At 51.0% G+C, this 23,134-nt stretch overlaps 1 protein-coding gene across 1 annotated transcript; it reads right to left on the bottom strand.

The window, feature by feature from the left end:
• Window positions 1-540: 540 nt before the first annotated feature.
• RAMP1 (receptor activity modifying protein 1) lies at window positions 541-22,836 on the bottom strand. Its single transcript, XM_030952377.1, has 3 exons — window positions 22,515-22,836; window positions 11,154-11,292; window positions 541-1,514 (listed from the first exon to the last, which is right to left on the bottom strand). Exons 1-3 carry the CDS (start codon window positions 22,552-22,554, stop codon window positions 1,259-1,261), a joined length of 435 nt encoding a protein of 144 aa, XP_030808237.1. The 5' UTR covers window positions 22,555-22,836; the 3' UTR covers window positions 541-1,258.
• Between the last annotated feature and the right edge of the window lie 298 nt (window positions 22,837-23,134).

Here is a 23,134-nt window from a genome sequence, read left to right as displayed (position 1 = left end):
CCCTGCCTCCCAGAACAATCCTGTCTCACCCCTTCCCTGTATTGTTGCTTGGCTGGAGGAGATGAGCAGAATAATAAAGTTTGGATACTGTTAAATATTGTACAAGAAGGTCTGAGCATTGGTTTGTGCTCATGGGGAGGGGAGGGGGGGGGATCCTAGATCTCATCACCTCACAGTTCAGGAAAATAAACTGAATTTTTCATGAAGGTGAGGAGATTGAGGGGGGGTTATGTATTTACACAAATATATATTTGTTTATATGTATTTTTATGTGTATTGTATAGGTGCAACTAACCCATGCTTCTGCCAGAGTCATAGACTGGTTTGGGTTAGAGGGGGTCTGGGCTGGGTGGGCCAGGCATGGGGCTGGGTTTTGGGGTTTTTTTGGGAAATGTGAGAGTCAGGAGTAAACAGCAGCTGGGTGTCCCCAGGGAACCCCTTCCTGAGCCAGCAAGGCACTGAAGGGGTCTGGAGCTGTCAGGGTGGGGTTGGGGGTCCCCATCCCATCCCATCCCATCCCATCCCATCCCATCCCATCCCATCCCCAGTTCTGCCCAGGCTCCCTGCTCTGGAGCTGACCCCACTCCTGGAGCCCGACCCACAGCCAGTGCCCCACGCAGTGCTCGTGGGGTGGGGGCAGCACTACTGGGGCTCTCTGCCATCACAGAATGAGGGCACTGAGGGGGAGGCTTCAGCTCAGCCTTCACAGAGACAAGCACCTGGTTTATTCAGGTATTTTTTTATTTATTTAGGTAGGAAAAGCACCTTATTCCCGTTCCTTGTTAGTAGCCCCAGGGCACCACCCGCTCCCACCACCGACTGCCGCGCGTTGTTCCCCAGCTCCCAGGCAGAACCCAGTCCTTGTGCGGGGGGCTGGGGGAGAAGATGCCTTTCCACGTGTGGGGGGAACCCAGAACAGGACAGAGAGAGGAAGCCGAGGATGTTCAGGCGCACCCAGACCCGCTGGCAGGATTTCAACTCCCCACACCCCGCTGGAGTTTTTCCCTTTACAATTCTCCGGCTCGCACACGATGGAAGCGGCTGGGAGAGGCGGAGCGGAGGCGGTGCGGGGGGAGCCCCGCGGAGTCCCCGCTCCGCCCAACACCCACCGCTGAAATGCCATTTATTTGGAAACCGGCGGGCACACGGGCGGAGGAGGAGCGGTGCCGATGCTGTCCCTGCGGCCGGGGCTCGGTACCCTCCGGCGGGCTCTTCCCAACCTCCGGGGGAGCCCCGCCCGTCCCTCCCCGCGCCGGCCCTACACGATGCCCTCGCTGCGTTTGCTCCTCCACACGACGAGCGCTGTCATCAGCAGGGTGACCAGCACGGGCAGCACGATGAAGGGACACAGCACGCCGTTCGGGGGGTCGTGCAGCGCCCGGCCCGACGGCGAGCAGTTCCTGAAGTATTGCTTGTGCACGGCCACGAAGAACTCGTCCACCAGCCGGTTGGGCCAGTAGCAGTCGAGCTTCTCGGCGATCAGCGCCGTGCAGTTGGTGAGCTCCCCGTAGGTGCTGCAAAACACGGGGACAGCGGCTGGCACCGCGGTGGCACCGGCACCAGCGCCCGGCCGCGGCCACGCCACCCTCCCCCCGTGCAATATCCAGCGCTGTATCCACGATATATAGCATACATACAATACAAAATATATACGACGTAATTTACAGTTAATAGAATAGAATAGAATAGAATAGAATAGAATAGAATAGAATAGAATAGAATAGAATAATCTCATATATATCATATACATCATATATGTATTATATATATTACAACATATATAATACATATAGTATATATGATATATATACACTATATATATAATATATACTATATATCTACTATATATAGTACATATATAGCATATATTGTAAATATGTATTATATATAGTATATATTGTATATATTATACACAGTATATATATACTATATATAGTATATATATACCATATATATAGTATATATATCATATATACATTGTATATATTATATACATTATATGCAGTGTATATAAAATACAAAATATATATTATGTAATTTATGAGTATAATATCTCATATATATCATATATGTATTATATATAATATATATAATACATATTGTATATATTATATATAGTATATTTTGTATTATAAATAATATACATTTTATATATTATATACAATGTATGATATATTGTAATAGATACATAATGCATATTGTATATTGTATATAATATAGTATATATTTTACATAGAATATATACTATATATACACACTATATAGTATATATTGTATATATTATTCATATATATTGTTATATATATAAAATATATATTGTATATTGTCTATAATATGTATATAATATATACTGTATATATTATATATATTGTACAGGGAGGGATATATTATATGCCAAAACATATAATATATCCTTCCCTGCACAATATATTATATTCTGTTACAGAAGTGTGTATCTGAGATTCTGCTACAGATCTGAGTTCTTAAATTTTGTAGCTATTTTTTTGAGTTTGCAGCTAGATATACCTAGCCCCATAAAAATACATAGAGGGTTTTTGAAAATTTATGTAACCTATAAAAATATGTGGGGTTTTGAGTTCATAGCTAGAGAGGTAAAAAGGTTATAAGGTATGTTAAATTCCCCAATTTTTTTGATGGCAGCTTTTAAGTGCTCACTCACAGTCAAAAGCAGTTTCCATTTATGGAATGACGTGGTGGTGGTTTAATTTACAGAAGGAAATGAAAACAGAAATAGTATTTACAGGAATACCGAGAAGCAAGTTTGGAGGTTTTTGTTTGGTTTGTGTTAAATTTTGCACAATTTCCTGGCTGAACTGGTGCTATTAGAAAATACAGGCCAGACCCACATTTAAGCAGACCTTCAGGAAACCTGTCCCAACTTGGCCTTCAGAGCATTATCCTTCAGCTTATGTGAGCTCAGTCCAAAGGGGGACAAAAATAAGTACATTGAATCTACTCAAAAGTCTCCTTCAGTTTGCTTCAAACTGGGGAGGTTGCACACAAACCAGCTGGGCAGGCCCACAGCCCATCCCACCCCTCTGTGACCAGCAAGTCCGTTTTTCCAGTTTTTTTAAAAGTACCTGGAAAAGCAGGAGCAGCCCTGAGCCAGAGCCACTGTCCCTGTGCCAGGCCATCCAGCCATGCTCTGGAATGACAGCTAAACCCCCCCTGCTTCACAAATGACAGCCAAACCCTCCCTGCTTCAAAAATGACAGCTAAACCCTCCCTGCTTCACAAATGACAGCCAAACCCTCCCTGCTTTAGAACTGGCCATGCATAAAAACCCAGATACAATTTTTGCCCCCCATCCCAATTAGTCACATCTAATCCTAGAGCAGCAAAGCGAAGCAAACCCCAGCTCTCCAATTAAAAACCTGCCTGGGGAAAAGAAATATTTTTGAAGCAGCTTCCCAGCCCCTGTGCACAGCCCCAGCACAGCTCCTCAGCTGGGGTTTGGAGTTTTGGGGCAGGCTGTGCCCACACAGCCAGAGATTTATTTAACAGGGCCTGCAGCTGCTAAAAGCAGCTTCTGCTCAGCATCCCAGTGTGCAGAATTACCATTTCCCGTTCATCAGCATCCTTAGGAGATCTCAGGAGCTGCAGCAACTTCAGGGACCAGAGGGAAAGTGTTAACAGGCAAATAAAAGCTATTTTTAAAGCTGAAGGGCCGTAGTGCAGCTGGCTTAGCCCTTCCCTGGCTCCAACTGCACTTCCATGGGGATAAATCACTGCTCCCCTCAGTGCATGTGAGACATGCAAGGAACCAGAGCCCAGCAGGGGCAGCAAATGAAAGGATAAATTGGCACTGCCCTTTCCAGGAGGCAGCAGGGTATTCCAGCATGTGAGGATGGAGCTGAGCAGAGGGGCTGGGCAGCCACAGCCCCAGCAGCAGCGTGGGGACACAAGGAGGTGGCCACGGGGGGTCCCTCCACCTTAATGGGGTGGCTTAACACACCCTAAGTCTCTTGTCCCCTCTATTTTTGCTGTTTTCATTAGATCCCCCTGCTCCAGCTGGCACCTTCAGCAGGAGCAGGCTGGCATCTCTCACCCTCTGGCCCCACACGCCCCTGAGGCCAGTGAGGAGTGACTGGGAGGGTCCCAGAGGGAAAAGAAACTGTTTTCAGGAACAGGTCCCAGGGCAGAGGTGACCCTGAGGGCTGCTGAGCTCTTGGCCAGGGCAGAGCAAGGCTGGTGCTCCTCAGGAGCTGATTCTGCCCTTGGTTACACAGAGCTCACCTGATCATGGCACTGCTGTCCACGAACAGCTGAAAGCAAAGCTGAGCTCTCAGCTACAGCCAAGTGCTCTCATTTATCCCACTGCATCTCACAGAGCCCCAGACAGCCCTGTGAGCCTCCATCATCTCCTGCCCATCCCAAATGCACCAGTCACAAGGCACTGGGGACCTTCTCCTGCCACAGCAGGTACCAACAGAGGGGATCCATGGGCTGGGAAGGGAGAGCCAGGGTTAACCCCAGGTCCAGGCTGCTCACAGTGCCCTGTCACAGGATCAGGATCCCTCTGGAGAGCAGCAGTGCTGCTGCCTGGCCCTGGGTGTGCTCTTCCTGCCACTGCTGAACATGTCCTACTGCCTGTCCACAGCAGCATCTGCTGCTCTCTGTTCTCACGAGCAGGGCCACGTTACTGTGACAGCACCAGGCCAGCCTGGTCCCTCTGGGAATTCAGCCTGGGCTCTGGTGAAATCCCTCAGGGAGGGGGGGTTGTTTTCCTGCCCTGTTGTTGCCACCCCAGAACGCCGTGTTCCCCCCAAAGCCACCACGCTGAGCAGGGCAGAGCTGAGCCAAGCCTGCAAGGATGAGCCTCAGGCACAGAGTTAAACTCTCTGGAGAGAGGATGCGCTGCCTCAGTGGGGGTAAAGCAGCTTGAACTTTACCCTGTTTGTGAAAGTTCCCACGGAGGGATGCAGAAGGGGGGTCATTATTTGCCCACATGGGTGACATCAGTCTCAACACAACAATTATTTTGCTCATTTTAACAGCTTTGCTTCAATATGGTTTCAATAAACAGGGCAATATAAATAACCATCTGTGCTATATAGGGAATGATTAGATGCAGCCACACCCAGACCCCAGCCCAGGAAATTGAGGAAGCCAGGGGGGTCCTTTCTGCATCCCCTGACTCAACAGGAGAGCCTCCCTAACAAACTTTGCTCCAAGCTTCCACTCTGCCCGTAGCAAGCCTGGAGCCAAGCTTCTGTCTTTCAGACAAGCCCACAGCTCATCTGCAAGCCTCCATCTCCCAAACACCATCTCCTCCACAAAAATATGAAGCAGCCACTGTAGGATAGCACTGGGAGGAGGGCAGGTTTTCTCAAACAATCCCAGCACTGCCAGGAGACAGACACCTGGCCCTGAAAAGCTTGGCTGTGCTTTGGAATATTTTTTCCCTACCCAAAGTGAACTGCAGTTACAACTGTTGTCCCTGTCACCATGGCAATGGTTTGGCTTTAAAGGATGCTGTGGCTGGACTGCAAGGGGATGAAGGGCTGCAGGCAGCATGGGGATGGGGCTGGGCCACTGCTGGGAAGCAGTCAAAGAATGATTTAGGGTTTGATGGCATCTGAATGCTTATACTGCTATAAATCCTAAGGAATTCCTCTGGGGTTTTTTAATCACTGCAGCCAAGGCTGGAATTGGCTCTGGCATTTATTCCTTGACAGCACTTGGATGTGGATGGTGTTGCACTGGACTGGGGTTCACAGGATCGACAGCTTTGGTTTTTTTCACTGTGAGCACCCCAGTACTTTCTATCCTCCCTCAATTCCTTGCTTCAGAAGGGAAAAAAGAGAACACCACAAAGCTTCACTTTTGTTTTGCAAATTAAAAGAAAACATTGATTTCCTCCTCTGCAAGGCTGCAGGGTGAGCCTGGAGCCAGGCTAAAGGGGTGTCCAGAAGGGACCTGGCAAGTTGAAGATAAATAAGTAGATGATGAGATAATAAGAGCATGGATCAATCTGTGTTCTGGAAATAATGGCCAAATAACCTGAAGACAGAGTGTGAGTGTGCTGCCAGCTGGGAGAGCAGCTCCATCCCTGGCTGCAGCTGTCAGAGCAGCACCATGATCCCCCTGGTAAGCTCCTTCCTGCAGCTCCGGGGGAAAGCATTCCATGGAGATTTTCAGGAATGCCACAGCCTGGATATATTTGGGATGAAGATGCCTGGCAGGGCTGGAGTGACACCCACAGCTGTGGCACACTCAGCACCCTGAGCATCCCCCTGTGCACAAACCCTCCTGCAAATCCATTCCCTGGCCAGGGCCCTCCAGCAGGACAAATATCCCCAAGTCATCAGCGCCTGCTGACGCACTCGGGGTGGGCAGGGGCAGCCCCAGCCTCCCCAGCCCTGAAATAGCTGCCTCCAGGGAGACCACAGCTAATCCCCCTGGCCCAGCCACCACTCCCATGGAGCTGGAGCTGCAGTCAAAATAGCCAAGCTGATTTTGGGATAATTCACTGGGCACAGCTGAGCTCCTGGCCAGAGCAGCTCGGCCACCAAAGATCCTGAGATCCAGTTCCAGTCTGGCTTTGAGTCCCAGGGCAGCCAAAGTGGCAACAGCTCACACGACTTCCCTCAGCCCATGAGAAGAACTTGAATCAAAATCCACCCATTTTCCCTAAATAAGCAACACTGAGAAAGCCAGCAGGGCTCAGGGGGGATGGAGAGACCTTCCCAGAGAGCTGGTGCTTGTCTCCATAGCCCAGCCCAAGCTCACACAACACCCCTGCTCCAGAGAGAGCCCTTGGCTGCATCAGGACAGGAGCAGTGGTGCAGGAGCTCAGCTGATGCCTCTGAGGGTGAGGTGGGAGCAGTGTAAGGAGAAACCCCCCAGGTAAGATTAGACAAAGCAGTTTATGTGTTAAACTTTTTGTCTGATAGGGAGAAAATGTCTTTACTTTCTTTGTTTTATCGATTTCTTCTCCTGTTAACTCAGTTCTTTGACCTACAACCAACTACTAAACCCATCCACAGAGCAGCATCTGCTGCCTATAAACAGGACCAGTGACCCACGATTACAGACTGTGCTGAGACAATTCATTTATCAGATTGAAACATGGGGTCAGAAACTAGAGGATATCTAGTTTATCTAGTTTTAAACTAGAGGATATCTATATTAATATTAATCACAGAAATTTGCAGGTATTGATTAGGAATAGGCACATAAATGATGGACACTGCTTTGAATTTGCTGCATCCTTGGTCTCATGAGAAGGGAGAGGAATACGTGCAAAACAGCAAGACGAATGCAAGGATGCCTGATAAGGGGAAGGATGTTTATCAAGAACAGGACACAGAATGCAATGATGCTGAGAAAATGAGGCTCCTTGGGCCTCTCAAACCAGATGAATCTGGATGAATCTCCTGCCTTGGGCAGTGGCCAAAAGATCAGTAAGCATGTGCAAGGCAGCAGGGTCAGAATGTCAGCCCTGAGGAAGACAACTTTACTTCATCCCCTAGGACCACCAGAGACAACTGATAAGCTGATTAGCATACAAAGCTGAGAGGGAGGGGAGCCAGGAAATTATTTATTGTGAACCTTGATGCATATGCAACATTCTAGGGGATAAAAGAAACCCTGAGTGAACAGGGAGCAGGCATGGCTTTGTGGAGATATCCCTGTGCCAAATAAAAGCATTACCCACTTTAAAACTCATCCTGTCTTTGAGTTTTAGAGTCTCTCTCTCTGTGTGTCAAGATGTTCCCATCGTGCCAGCCTCAACTGAGCAGGAATGATGGAGCTTAGGGGCATTTCCCTGCTAAATGCTGCATCCAGGGAATCATCCCAACATGATGCTGCTGGTGGTACAGAGGCAGAACCTCCCAACACTCCTTGTTTCAGACAGGTTTCAAGCACTGAAATGCCTTGGTTTGGGGGAAGATCTGGAGAGAACAGGCTCTAGGCAGGTGCTTTATTCCCATTTCTTTGTCTCACACCTGGTGGAAGACAAAATCCTCCAATCCAGAGGGGTGACCAGCCAGCTGTGTCCCACTCCTGCTGGGACATCTTCCCTTTCCCCAAAAAGGGGATGGAAATTCCCACACACATCCAGGGAGCAAGGTGTTGTGCCCACCCAAACCCCACATCCTTGCAGCTGATTTACTGCAGTCACTGAACTGTTTCTGCCCAATTTTTCCACTGTCCTGAGGGCACAGGAGGATCAGAGGAATGTCATCTCTCAAATAACCCTGAGCCATGTGTTTGCACGGAGCAAATGGACTCAGGCAATCAAATTAAACCCTGCAAGCTTATCAACATTTCCTCCAAGTGCCTCAAGGGTAAGGAGTTCAGCTGAAGCTCTTTAGGAGACAAACAGGACGTGTGGGATAAAGAACAAGATGGTCAGGGCTGGAACAACAGCAGCAGCCCTGGGCATTTCTGAGCACCACATGAGGCTTCTCAAGACCAGAAACACCCCACAGTCTTTCAGCTCTCTTTTCTTCCCCTCCATTCTGCCAATGGATCAAGGGGCAGGAAAACCCAACAGTATGTTTAGAGTCACAGAACAGAATCATTGGAAAAGACCTCCAAGATCTTGAAGCCCAACCTTTGATGGATACACAAACGTGTGTAGGTTTTGATTTCACCCTGAAGAAAGGGTCACAAAGCAGGAAACCACAGAAATCTCACCAAACCTCCTAATTTTTGTGCAAACCACTCATGGCACACAGCACCATCTGCTCCCTGTCTCCAGCTGACCCCCATCCCTGCTGCTGTCACATGAGCTCATTTTTCTTCTGCCACTTCATTTTCCCAGGAAAAGGCCAGGGAAAGGCACAAGATGGAAAGTCAGCAGAAGAGGGAAGGAGGGGGGTTGTTCCCTCAAGCCCTCACACCAACACACAGCCATCCCTGACCAGTCTTTGAGCTTCAATCAAAACCATCTCAGCAGATCTGCACCGTGGTGGTACCAAAAGATTCAGCTCTGCTGACTATAAACAGGAAATAGCTAATCCAAAGAAAGCAATTTTTGCAATAAAAATAAAACCAAGCCCAAAGGAAATTCCCCCAAAAATCCAACAAATCCCCCCAGTGCATGTGTGGGGTGTCCTTTTCACCCTCCTCATCCCACAGAGATGCTCCCAAGCATTCCACCAGGGAAGGAGGACTGCATCTCCTCTGCTCCCAAGTCATAAATCCCAGCTGGCTCCCTGACACTGATTACAAACAGGAGGCTCAGCAGGCTGCTGCCACCGCCATACCACTGCAGCCTCTCCCTCTAGTTGCTTGGGAAAATCAACACACAACTTGTGGAAGCAGGGGCTGAGCCAGCAGCTCTGGTGGGGCAGTTTGGGATTTCTCACAGCCAGGCTCTGAGGACATCTCGGTGGGTTTTGGGGTTTTCACCCTGACTCAGGGGGTTTGGAACTGTCTGGAGAACCAGAGTGCTGAGCAAAAATGAAAAACCTTCTGGAAAACATGTCCATCAAGCTGTGAGCCCTCATGAGGAGGATCCCAATCTGCCTTTTCATTAACCCATCGATTTCCAGCACACTGCAGAGCCATGGTCTTCTCCTACTGGAACTCCACTGCTGTGTGATGAAGCATGGTCACCACCCTGACTTCCAAACCCTCCTTGAAAAACCCTTTAATCCCAGAATGGCTGAGGCTGGGGATGATCTCTGGAGATCCACTTCACCTTGTCCAAACACCCCTGCTCACACAGGGCCACCTACAGCTGGCTGCTCATGACCGTGTTCAGCTGGTTTTTTAGTATCTCCAAGGATGGAGATTCCACATCCCCCCTGGGAGATGCCAGAGTTTGGCCCCCCTCACAATGAAAACACATTTCCTGGTGTCCAGAGGGGACCTCCCATGCCTCAGTTTCTGCCCATGCTTTCCCATCAGGACATTTTCCTGGCTCAGGTTCAACCTGGTGCCCACGAGAACCCCCAGGTCCCTTTCTGGTTGTCTAAGGTTGGAAATGCAGGATGTGCCTGGGGCTGTGTATTTTATCACCATCTGCTAGAGGTGGGGCAGTTATCTCCTGTTCTTTGGGCAGTTTTCTTTATCTCTCCCACACCCATCCTCCCTCCAGGAGATCTCTTCTGTTCATGGCCACTGAGTGTCCCTGCATGGCTGATAAAATTCCATCATCCCATGGGGAGATGCTCTGCCCAGGGGAGGAGCCAAGCATTCCTACCTGGATACAATCTGACATTTGGAACAGCACAGCAGCCTTTGCCCACTGCATTCCCAGAGGAGCAGCTTTCTTCTCCCCTGCATTCCCAGAGGGAGCCCAGGCCCATCTCCAGCAGCCCTGGAGCTTCAGAGGAAAACTCCCCCCTTGTGCAGGATCCCTGCTCCAGCAGAACCACAGCTGGCACTGCAGGAGGGCTGAGCCACCATGGAATGGCACTGTGCCACCACCCTGACACACAGGGGGTCAGCTCCTGTTCTCACTCTGGCAGTGTTGTTTTGTATTACTGCATTTTTATTTATTTTTATTTTTCCTAGTAAATAACTGCTATTCCTATTCCCATATCTTTGCCTGAGAGCCCCTTAATTTCAAAATTATAATATTCAGAGGAAGGAGGTGTACATTTTCCATTTCAAGAGAGGCTCCTGCCCTCCTTAGCAGACACCTGGCTTTCCAAACCCAGACACTGGTTTCTCTCTGAGCAGCTCCAGCCCATCCTGGCGCCTGGGGCTCTCCTCCCCAGGTGCAGGACTTTGCTGAACTTCAGGAGGTTCCCAGCTTGCTGAGGTCCCCATGGACAGCAGCACAACCCTCCTGGTTTGTGTCACCTGAGGTGCTGGGGTTACCCTCAGTCCCATCACCCACATTACAAATGAGGAGATCAAGCAGGACAGAGGTGACCCCAATGATCAGCACCTCCCAGGCCTGGCTGTTCTGGCATTCCCAACCCACCTCACCCAGCACACACACAGGAGACAGGGCCAAAAACCCCACCAAAGCCTGGGCACACAACATCCCCTGGTCCCCCCTCCAAGCCCTCCAGGTGTGACCAGGCTGGAGGAACCCCCTGGGGACGCAGCAGGGACAGGGCCAGGGCAGCAGCAGCAGCCAAGCAGTGACACCAGGGTGTTCCCCCACGAGACAAAGCCCAGAACGGCAGAGGGACGAGAGGGAGGAGCAGGGGGAGCTCACTTACCCCACGGTCTCGTCCCAGTCACACCAGAGGCGCTGGCCGATGCCCTCCATGCTGTGCTGGAAGTCCTTGAGGCAGTAGTGGTGGATCATGGCGCTGTAGTCGGCCTCCTGGCACGCCGTGGCCGCGATGAAGTGCTGGGCTGCAAGACAGGCCGGGGCTGTCAGCTCTGCTGGGGCCACAGGGCTGCTCAGGTTTGAGTTTTTCTATTTTTCACATTCTGTACTGCTTTAGTGTGTGGGTCTGGGCTTCATATTAGGGGATGGTGAGCTCTCTGCACAGTGCAGGGAGACAAAACAATTCTTTCTCCAGCTGGGGACCAAGGACAAATGATCCAAATCTCAGGCCCAAGAGCACAAACAACGGCAGAATGAAGAGACAAAAACAAGAAGGATGGGACTTCATAACCTAAAGCTGTAACTGGACAATTAACTCCAATATACAAATGGAGCAGAACTTATAAAAGTGAGAGACCTCATGACCGGTTGTCCATTTTGTGACCATTTTGGTCCATTCTGGATTCACCTAGGCTGGGCTCTTGTCCTGCCCAAGGTGGACCCATTGAGGAGATCCTTTTAATAAATCCCCTCTTTAACTCTGTCCAGCCTCTGTTCCAGGTCAGCCTTCACAGGGCACCACCAGCCCCAGCACAGCTCCTGTCCTCACACAGAGCACCTGCCCAAGCCCTGCTGCCTCCAGAGCAACCCCAGCTCTCCAAAACCTCCTCCTTCCCAGGTTTGATCCCCTCCTCTCAGCCTGGGGCTCTGCACCCTCCCAAGTGCCTGGTGCTGATAAATCAGTTATTCAGGACATGCTGGGCAGCTCATAAATCAGTAAGGATGTGGATTTATTCTCTGCTGATCACCCAAAATGCCTTTGGACTTCAAATGTCCAGGTTTTGGGCTTAAAGCACAAGTAAGGGTCTGGGGGGAGCTGGGGAATAAGAGAATCCTGCTGCTGAGCCCTGGAAAACGACCTGCACGGTGCCCCACTTGGGAACAAACACCCACCTCTGATGGAGCACAGGGACAGACACAGGGAAATCCATCAAACCCACCCCTGGCTGCACAGTGCTGACTGAATTCCCTCCTGGGAATGTATCCCTGCAACCGCTTTAAAACAGGGACAAAAAAGGTGCTGCTTACAGCCTCATGCACAATCAGTGCAGTGCTGCTGGTGAGGGGAAAGGGAAAGGACAGTGATGCTACAAAGGGAAGGAGAAAAAACCCTTTGGGGGAATGGTTTAGTGAGCCTGGCTATAAATAATAGCTTTCCCTTGGTGCCAAAGTGCCAGCTAGTGCCTTTGCAGCTCTGGAGTGCACTGCAGGCAGGCACCACATACCACATCTATTTTTTGCTACGTGTGAATAACTCTGTGCTTTATTTTTATCTGATTTTTTTAACACAACAGAGCTGAGCTGCTTATTTAGTGGCCAAGGGACATCACCACGGGACACCATCCCTCTGCAGCCTCCAAAATCCTCAGAGCATCCTATGGCAATGGGTGGGAAGTCAGGAGCTGGTGGGAATTTGGGTGGAAGGGCCCCCAGAGCCTTGGCTGATGTTCCTGGATGGGTGCAGGGCTCCCACGCTGCCTCTGAACAGCAGCAGCCACCTTGGCCTGACTTGAGATAAAACCATGGGACTTACTGAGCCAAGGGAAGTTCAAGAGCATTAAACTCTCACTGCTGCAACAATAAAACTAAGTTCATCAAAATCTCAAGCTCTGCCCAGCTGATACCAGCCAGGAGCACAGCCTCAGCCAGAGATAAGCCCTACTCCCAGATGGGAGGGCATGACATGCTGAAGCAAAGCACCAAGAGAAGAAGAAGAAGCAGAAAAAGCAGAAGCAGAAGAAGCAGAGGAAGGAAAAGAAGAAGCAGAAGAAGAAGAAGAAGAAAAAGATGAAAAGGAAGAAGAAGCAGAAACAGAAGGAGAAGCAGAAGCAGAAAAAGATGAACAAGAAGCAGAAGAAGAAGCAGAAAAAGATGAACAAGAAGAAGATGAAGAAGGAAACAAATTTACATGAGGCAAATGTAAAATGATTTACAGACTGCAAATCTCAGTCCAGGCAGGCTGAAGGATGATTGATGGCCAGGAGGCTTTTCTCCCCTTCCCATCCCTTCCCATCTGGATGACCCAAGTGAAGGCTGAGCGAGCACCAGCGTCCCAGGGAGGCTCAGGAGCCACCCCGGGGGTCACCCCTCGGTGACATCTGTGCACTGGGCTGTGAAGGACACGTAAATATCACAGCCATCACCTGTCTGGACAAGCAGCTTGCAGAGAAAATGCTGCTGGGGAATGTGTCAGGTGCAGAGCAGAGCACAGCAAAAGGACAAGGGAGAACAGGGGAGGAGAAGGGATTAAAAAGCAGAAAGATGAGCAGCCAAGGGACTGAGGAGCACAGGAGGAAACAGAGCAGGAAGGAGCGAGTGAGACATGCAAAGCACAGAGAGAAATTGAGGAAGACAAAGCCACTTGAGGAAATTCAGCAAAAACACCTTAACCTTGAGTGGAGAGAGGAGAAACACTGAATAAACCATGGGGAGGAAGCAACCACAACCTGGCTGCAAGAAGCAGCAAGCCACACATAGCTGGTAGCCAGCATGAAAATCATTAAAACAAAAAACCAACCCAAACCAAGTGAAAACCAAACCCTGGGGAGCTTTAAGCACTTGCCAATCCCAGCAGCTCAGAAGATGCAGCTCTGGAGCTCCTTCAGAGGCAGGTGAGCAGCTGGCTGTCTTGCCCACCCCACCAGGACCTGCTCCTGGAGATGCCTCTCCCACTGCATCTCCCACACCGACACGAATCCCTTGGCCCCAGGGGCTGGGGAAACCAGAGCCATCAGCCAGTGACCTTTTGCAAGGACACTGGATTTTGGCCATGGTGAAGGGCTCTTTTGTTTCAGGCCCAGCAGGGCCCGTTGTGTCAGGGCCATGAGGATGGAGCTGGGCACGGCGAGGCAGAAAAGCGCTTTTGTTTCCAGCTGACCAGGAGAACTGACTTTAGCTGGAGCTGCACAAATTAAGGTCAAAGTGAGAAGCTCCTGCCACGTTTCCACGTGGTGCCCACCTCAGCCCACAGATCCCTGCTGCTTCACAGATTTTCCTCCAACCCCACTGCAGACTTCAGGCTCAGGGTTTGTAACAACATGGGGGGGAAAAAAGCAGGGAGGGATTTTTGTATCTCCTGGCTCTCCTTCCAGAAGGTTTCCTTCTGCCCTCAGCCCTGCTGATGGAGATGGTGTAAGTCAGCTGCAGTGAGCTGTAAATAACTCAGCTCCAGAGCAGGCACAGCTCTGCACTCAGCAGCATCCATCTGGGAAGGCTGCAAGGAGCTGCTGGAGAACTGAGCTCCACAACTCAACTGGAGCAAGGCTGAGCTGCCTCCCCTCTCATGGGCCCCATCACTGCCATTCCCTCAGGAAAAATGGAATTGAGAGGTGAGGAATGCAGTGCTCCTCTGGGAGCATCCCACTGCAGCCATGCAGCACCTCCACAGCCCTGCTTCATCCTTAGGTGCCACAGGGACATGGGGAATCACAGAACCCTGGATCTGGGTTGGAAAGGACCTTCAGGTTTATCCAGTGCCACCCCTGCCATGAGCAGGGACATCTTCCACTATCCCAGGTTGTCCCAAGCACTGTCCAGCCTGGCCTGGGACACTTCCAGGAATCCAGGACCCTGCCCACCCTCCCAGGGAAGAATTCCTTCCCAACATCCCACCTAACCCTGCCCTCTGGCAGCGGGAAGCCATTCCCTCTTCTCCTTTCAGGAGAATTGTTGATGAACAACCTTCCCTGCTGAGAGAATCCCTGATTGCCTGTGAAAAGATGCAACATTAAGGACCCTTGGTTTGCTCCTCACAGGAAACACCTGGAGAGCAGTGGTGAGGAGGTGATTGGAGGAATGGCTTCTGCAGGCATCCCAGATCCTCATGATTGCCCTGGGATTGATGTCCTGGAGAGTCCCAGCCAGCATCCACCAGGGTTAGCTGCAAAAAGCCTGTCACACATTTATTTCAGCAGAAAAACGGTGTTGGTCCTGAAGTGTTACAAAAAATTCAGGAAGAGGGAAGACAACTGGACTCTCCTACTGCACTTCTCAGAGCTGGAGCCTGGACCAAGAGCTTGGGCCCACCTCTCCAGAAACAGCTTTGGGGACACCACCCCTCTGTGAGCCCACACATCTGTCACAGTGATGGTTCACCTGCAAAAATCCTGACTCTTCTCTGCCAGAAACATCCTGCAGTTCACATCAGCACCCCTCTGCACAATCCCTTGCTCTCTGGCCTTTCCCCCCTCAGTGTGCCAGGAATTCCAGGAATTCTTGGGCTTCCCTTGCTGGGATGTGCAACCAACCCCAGAGGGAGGAGTGTGGAGCCTGAGAACAGATTTGGGGATTCCAGACTGGCACACCATGGGATGTTCCCCTTTCCCAGGCACTTCTGCAAGTATCCCTGCTGGTGCTGGGTGAACGATGAAACTGTTTGACAACACCTGCAGGGAATTCACCAGAACATCCAGCTGGACTGCCTGGATTTTTGGGGGGAAACTGTTCAGGGCTTCATAGCAAAGAGCAGGAAATAGGCAGGTATCCATCCAAAAGCTGGAGCCCAAAGATGGCAGATAAGTGCCAAGTGACACTGACAGCAGGGCTGGCACACGTGGCACCAGCAAAGCTCTGGGCTCTGAGAACAAACACTCCGTATCTTCCCCTGGGCTTCTCCCAAATTCTCAAATAATCAATGCTCTCAGCAAGCCCCAGATGGAAACAGGCTGTTTTCCTCTCCTCTTCAAGGTGGTGATTTTGCTGCTTTATTCAGAACAAGCCTCGTGGTCTGGACCTGGCTGCAGAATAAAACTCTCACAGGAGGGTGGGGAGAGGACACGGGGCAGGAGGCAGAGGATGAGTGTGAAAAACAGCCCAGTTTGCAGCCACAAAAATGGGAAAACTGGCCCTTCCAGCAACTGCAGAAACCTGGGAGGGGTCTGGTATCCTCTGTTTAAAAAAAATCCTTCCACTGGGGCTGCTCCTGGCAGCCACCAGCTCAGCAGAGGCTTCAGAGCCTGCAGACAGCCCTCGGTTCAGCAGGGAAAAACTAACTGGTGTTCAGCTGGAATGCTTTTTATGGCACAGAAAACTGCAGGGACTGGGGACAGCAGGGGGCTGGGTTAGCACTGTGCCCTCCTCAGGAGCCACCTGCCCGTGCTGCCAGCCTGGGCAGGGCTGTTTCCCCCCGGGATTTGCACAGGGAATGGAGTTTTCAAGCCCCTCCTCCTGCCCAGCTGGGATCCAGCAGCAGCTCCAGGGGCTGAGCACAGCCTGGGAATGGGGATGGATACAAGGGTCCAAGCCCTGCAGGTGACCATGGGGGACGCAGAGACCTGCAGGATCATGCCATTCCCAATCTGCTCATGGAGCTTCAGGAGCACCCTGAGGTCCCCAAACCAGGCAGCTGCTGCCACTGTCCCTCAACCTGCAGGACTCCTTCTCCCAGGGCAGCCACTCAGGACGTGCATTAAAAGGGAATTCATGGGACTTGGGGGGGTTTATGTGCTGAAAGGCAGTGGGGATTTTCCAACACAGTGAGGATTCTGGAGGCAGAGCAGATGCTGGGAGGTTGGGGGGAGATCTGCCCATCTCCAAGCATTGGCAAGGCTGATCCCAGGATTTCTTGGACAAGCTGCCAAAGCTCACTTGGGAAACCCCCAAAGGAGGATCCCCCCTCCCTGCCTGCCCTCTGCTCCAGGGGCTGCAGATGGAGCAACAGAAGGAAAGCACAGAGCTCCTGCTTGAACAGGGCACGGACACAGGGACAGAGCCCTGCTGGATGGAGCTCCCCTGGGAGCTCTGCAGATGGAGAGCTCATCCCCAATTCTGCCTGTCCAACAGCTTCACTGCCACAAAGCCACAAAAGGACTCCAGGAAAGCAGGATGGGGAGAGGCCACTCAAGCTGAGAGGGGGAAAAAAGTCTCATGGCAGGGGAAAAACTTGAAATGGAAAGAGGCAGGGCTGGGATACAGCCCATGGTGGGAGTACATCCTGCTGGCTTGGGAGACAGGGAACACTGTATCCACAGTCAGCAGAGAAAGTCACTCCCTGCTCAGGGGGCTGGGAACAGGCCCTGTTAGGGACCTGCTGTGTGGAAAACTTCCAAAGGGGCCAAAGGTTTCCACCTCTGAGGGAATGCAGCACAAGATGTGCTGGGCCTGAAGAGCCCTCTGGGGCCCTCCCCACAAACCACTTTTATATAAAGGGGAAGTGCACCCACAACCTAAAGGCCTTTAATGTGATTTATTAACTCCCTGCTCCTGGAATGGTTATTCCCTTCATTTTATAACACTAAGCAAAATAAAGAGAAAGCTGCTTCTTTTTTTCCCAGCCAGCACTAATGAGGTATTTTGCATACAGCTGAACATCATCATGAAATCCAAAAGGATCTCCCAGGTTTTAAATTTGGCACAAATCCTGTTGTGCCTGCAAAGGAAGGAAGTGATTTGCCCCTCAAGCTGGTACTTGGATGATTTGTAGGCATTTACTTTTTGCTGGGTTGGGGATACTTGAGTTTTTGTTGCCATTCTGTAGCTACTCCAAGCATTGTAAGAGGGCACAAAATAAACTGCCTAAAAATAACTGCCAGGGAATTATTAGCTGGAAGTCGAGGCAGGAGCCAGCTGCCTGAAAGCAAAGCTTGTCTGGGGGCTTTTGGGGGCTCAGAGGTACCACTGCACTGTGACACTCCTCTTTCAAGTCCAGTATTTCATGAAGCACCTACAGCATCTAATCCATCCCCAAAGGAAAGATAATAATAAAAATAAATAATTTCAATTCCAATCCATGCAAGATTCCGTGTAACAGCTCCTGTAAAATGCAGAATATGGGATTTGAATGAAAATGTAAAATAAAGGTTTGTACTGTGTAGCCCAGTGCAGGGCAGACCTGCTTAGCTGGGTGACTTTTTGTCATAAAGCATTGCTGTTAAATAATATTAGCTACTAAATACACTGAAATAGGCTGCTCCAAATAACTGCATGAGGGTCTTTCCCTCCTTGCCTCAGTTTCCCACCTGTCTTACACTTGTTATCCATCAGAGGCTGCCAAGCACATTTCCAGGAATGGGATTTCTCTTACACATCCCTAGACTTGATTCTGCAAAGGACAGAATGACAAATGCTTTTATTTACCCACCCAAATTCACTCACTAGGTAAAATAAAATCAAAAGCAGCCAAGAAGGGAGGAAGGAGAAAGGAAATCAAAAGCCAGGCATGCTGAACTGCTGGCTGACTGCGCATCAGGGGAGGGAAAAATGTGCCATGAGCTGTTAGTTATAAAGATAATTATATCCTTGATGAACAGCGGGGTCTTTTGGAAAATAGTTCTTCTTGATTGAATTAATGGAGGCAAACCACAGGCTTTAGACAGGCATTGGCAATGTCTGCACAGCTCTGAATTTGGCCGCCTCGAGTTCAAATCATCTCTGGCTGTGGCCACCAGCAAATCCCTGCACACGAGGAGAAAGGAGGGATCCCCACTGGATTCTGTGCACCCCGAATCCAGGGGCTGAAGGGAACCAGCCACACCCCCCCTGCATTCCCAGGCAGGACTATGGCGTCCAAAATTGCCAAACCAACACCTTAATGCAACACCAGAGTTAATTTTTAAAACATCAACAAAGCACTGGATGCCACAGATGTCGGTTTGGTCTCAAAGCCAGGGAGAAAGGAGCAGCCACCACACTCCAGATCTCAGTAATGTGCTAAAGGCAAATGTACTCTCCTTCCACCCCCGGGATTATTTTTTCCTCCAGCTATTTCAGTTGATTGAGGCTAAAATAAGAACAGGGGAAAGCAACACCAAGGTTAAAAGTGCCTGGCATTGGTTTGGAGACAACACACTGCGATCCTGCCGGTTCAGGTTTCAACGTGTGTTAAACACAGATTTTCTGCTACATGGGACAAGCAAACATTTTATTGAATTACCTTCAAGATAAAAAAATCTCTGCCAGGGCAATCTAACAGATTTCCCATGCAGAAGCACATACTGAGTAAATATAAAAATCTGTTAGGGAGAAAACCAAAATAACCTCACTGTCACCTTGGTGCACCCATCACAGGCTGCACACAACAGCAGCCTCACTAACCACTTTCAAGACAGACTTTCCAGACTGAAATCTGCTGCTGAGCCACGTGAGCAGCCCAGGAATCACCAGAATCATTTGTTTTCAACAGAGACTTCTCGATGTGGTTTTCCTCCCTTCCAGCTGAAGAGCACACGGAGATTTTGCACCTCTCTGCAACTCCCCCACACACACAGCGCTGCTGCTTTTCCTGCAAATGTTTCCTAAGGGATACAAGGATGCCCATGGGGGTCACCCTTGGCTGAAATCGGGGGGTTTTCACCCAGGCTGCTGCCTGCCTCCACACTGGGCTGCTTCTCTGTTTTCACATCCCCAAAAGCTCACGTTTCAAAAACACAGGGACAAGCGACTGAAACATTGAAGCAGCTTCATTAGTGGATTTGATGATTAAAAGCAGCCAGCTCTGTGGGCAGCTTAATGGCAGACAGGGATGAAGATTCCCTGGTAATCACCCACCCACAGCAGGAACTGACCTGGCAAACCCCAGCCACTGTATCTTAGAGGAGAAAAAGGCATTCAGCTATCCGAGTGAGCTGACACGCTGCATTTCCCCTCCAATGGGCTTTTCATGCTCCTCTCGCTCCAGCCCAGCGGTGGTTTTGGTCCTTGCTTGGAGCGGGGTCTGTGCTGGGAGGGGCTCTGACCACAGCCACGGGTTTGGGGCCCAAACCTCCCCCAAAAAGTGACAGAGGCAGGCTCTGCATCCAGTCAGGGAGGCAGAACAAAGTTGCCAGAGCAGAGCAGTAACTCCGGATTCCCAGCCAAGACCTCCCTCAACTCTGCCACAACCCCAAGGTGGATTTCCAGCCCCACGGAAAGGTGAGAGATGCCAAGCCCATCTTTAGCCATTACGAGGTCTCTATTTCATTCCAGCCAGGCCATGGCATTTGTATTTGCATTACTCGCAGCCTCCCGGGTCAGCACGAACGGGAGGTTGTGTGACGCCGGTGCTTCACAGCTCTTAAACTCAGCATGGTTTCAGGGTTAACCAATGCAACCCTGGCTCTCAAAGCCAGGAGGCTTCCCGAGCACATCACACAGCCACCAAATCCTGCAGGAAAAACAACTGGCACCTACGGGAGCAGCGCAAGGAATTACAGGGCGGAGGAATTTTGTTGTCCCCATCCACAAGCTTCTCTTTTCATGCATAGGAAGTTCTGAGTCCTCTCCATGCCAGAGATGCTCTCAAAGGAGGAGGAATGTTTTACCTCATTGTCAGGGATTTCTACCAGGGCACTCTGTAAATATTGAGGAGGATTTTCTCAGAGAGGCAGCAGCCTTAAATTCGAGTTTCAAGGGAGCTTTAGCTTTTGTAAAGGAGGCACTCAAACTGCAATCAGTGGGAGGCATTACCGAGTGTGCTCGGGCTGAGAGAAGACACAAAGCACTTTAATTCCTGTTTTCCAGGAGAGATCATACACAGTACCCAGAAGTTTTGTTTTTAAGAAAGCATCTGTAGGCTGCACAAACACAGTGCTGAACAGCATAGACAGAAGATGCAGGGAATCAAGAATTTGTTTTACCGGCCTTATCTGCAAATGCCTCTTACCTCTCACAGTAATAGATCTCTATACCCAAAAGAAATCCAAGCACTGCCCTTAAACACCAAATCACAGCACAGAGCTGTGCGAGGTGCCAGTCATCACTGCCCCAGTAACAGCAAGAGCCTGCCTCATCCCCTCCTCCCTGAGCAGCCTCTGCAGGAGGCTGCAGCCAAAACCCAGAAAATGCCTCATTTTGCCTTAATGGAAGTGGTTACCTTGGGGTACAGCTGGATCCCTGGCCTGCTGAATGACACTGGGGTTTTTTAGGATGGCTGATTCCCTGACTGCTTTTTAAAGACTGCAGCCAGAAGCTTAAGCTTTAAGAGTTTTTTTTTTTCATACCCTTCCCTTTAAAAAAAAATTCTCATTTTAAAACACCTGCATTGGTGCAAATCACCGTGATTTCTGGGCACTCTGTTGCCACTTGCAATTTCAGTGCAGCCCTGACTGTAAAAGCAGAAAGGTGTAAAAAGGCTGGGTCTTTTCCTTAGATGTGCTCCAAATACAAAATCCCAGGAGGAGCAGGTAGTGAAAAACACATCCACAGCACCAAGATTAGCTGCCGCTGGGCACCTGGCTCACACAAGAGGCAGCATCCCGCTGCTCCCGAGCCCACTGGAGATGGAAAGGAGCAGCCTGGAGTACTTTTGAAATTTACAGCTCCCCAGCCAAGAGGAGGGAGAGTCAGGGAGAGGAGATGGGGGCTGCGAAAGCAGAGCAGAGAGAAATCCTAGCTAGCAGGAGTTAGTGCTCCCTGCACAGGGTTCTGCAGCCAGGAATGTGCAGCCTTTCCCTGCAACCCAGCAGGGGAATGTGCCTTGTCCAAGGGCACGGGCTGCTCCTGCCCTGCACAGCTGAGGAGTAGTAAATAGTTAATTACATGGTACAGATCAGCACATTATGTGCAGCACGGCTCAATGCATTATTCACCGGGGCTTGGGGGAGAAAACCGGCACAGGGGAAGGAAGGGAAAGAAGGAGAAATTTGTGCTGCCTCAAGGAGCATTTCATTTTGTGGAAGATCAGCGCTAGGATGAGGGAGTGCGGTTTCCCTTTGGAGCACCTTAAATAAACACACTTTTACACAGCACCAACACCCCTCCGAGCTTTTGCTGCGGGTACACGGGTGGCAAGCACGGCACAAATCTCTACCTGTTGCACTGAAACGCCAGGAGCAGCAAAGAACCCGAGGCACGGTGCATCCCACGGAAACAACCACACAACGCCAGTGCTTCCAACCCCACCACCGGTAACCCCAGAACATCCAACCGCAGCTCTTTGAAGGGGCACTTCTGGCTGCCTCCTCTTCCCTGCGGCTCAGCAAAGGGAAGACAGACTCCAAAGGCAGTAATTAAACATTTGCAACAAAAGGCACGGACAGGAGGCAGAACTCGCCTCAGTCCATGTCACCTAGCAAGCAGGGAATCCCCTACAAAGCAGGCTGCGTGCCACAGCATCACCACCTCACTGTTCCTGAGACCAAGCACCCTAGAATCATTTCTCCTTTTAATTTCCCCACTGCTGTGCCGCCAGCGAAGCCGGGGGGAGCCTGGCCGTGCTTCAGGGAGAGCGGTGAAGCCGCGGGGGAGGCGGCCGGGGTTGCCCGCCCGCGCCCAGGGGGAATCCCGCGGAGCCCCAGCGGCCCCGGGGAAGTTGTGTCGCGGCGGCCGCACTTACCCAGGACGAAGCAGAGGAAGCGCCGCGGGAGCAGGGCCATGGCCCCGCGGCAGGAGCGGCTCCGCTCCCGGGGCCGGGCGGGCTCCGCGCCCGCGGCGCTGCCAGAGGGGCGGGCCCGGGGCGGTGCGGCCCCGCCCGGCTCCAGCCCCGCTCTCCCGGCGGCAGAGGAGGGGGAAGCGCTCCCGTGGGGGCAGCGGGATGGAGCCCGGGCTCTCCTTATCGCCCTGTCGCAGCCCAAAGGCGGCAACGGGAGCGAACAGTTCCGAAGGAATGCACGAACAGTCCGGCTCCCTCCCGCGCTTCCCGTAACCCCGCTTCCACTTTCACCGAAGGGATTTCGCCCTAGCTAAAAAACCCTGCCTTCCCCCTTTCTGGGGCTGAACCTACACACGGAACGCGATTTTGAGGAGAAATATTATGTGGATTCCGCTTTAATTGTTATCGGAGTGTACCATGGGTCCCGAGCTCCTACAGCTCCACCTGCAGCTCGTTTCCGAGCTGTGCCTGAGCAGCGGAGCCTGCCCGGGCTCCTCAGGGCTCCGGAGCAGGGCAGGACTCTGCCTGCAGCGAGGTCACTGCCCCACAACCCGCTTCTCTCACGCCTCGAGTCAGCTCCTCCT

The sequence above is a fragment of the Camarhynchus parvulus genome, chromosome 7 (assembly GCF_901933205.1).
Source record: "Camarhynchus parvulus chromosome 7, STF_HiC, whole genome shotgun sequence".
NCBI lineage: Eukaryota > Metazoa > Chordata > Aves > Passeriformes > Thraupidae > Camarhynchus > Camarhynchus parvulus.
This window is presented reverse-complemented; position numbering and strand designations above follow the sequence as displayed.

What these genes read in the sequence shown, in the direction of transcription:
- RAMP1 (XM_030952377.1), bottom strand. Translation starts at nt 22,554, where the DNA reads ATGGCCCTGCTCCCGCGGCGCTTCCTCTGCTTCGTCCTGG. An exon ending in CTTCCTCTGCTTCGTCCTGG is followed by an intron (nt 11,293 to 22,514) that starts GTAAGTGCGGCC and finishes CCTGTCTTGCAG; the next exon opens with CCCAGCACTTCATCGCGGCC. An exon ending in GACTGGGACGAGACCGTGGG is followed by an intron (nt 1,515 to 11,153) that starts GTAAGTGAGCTC and finishes CGTGTTTTGCAG; the next exon opens with CACCTACGGGGAGCTCACCA.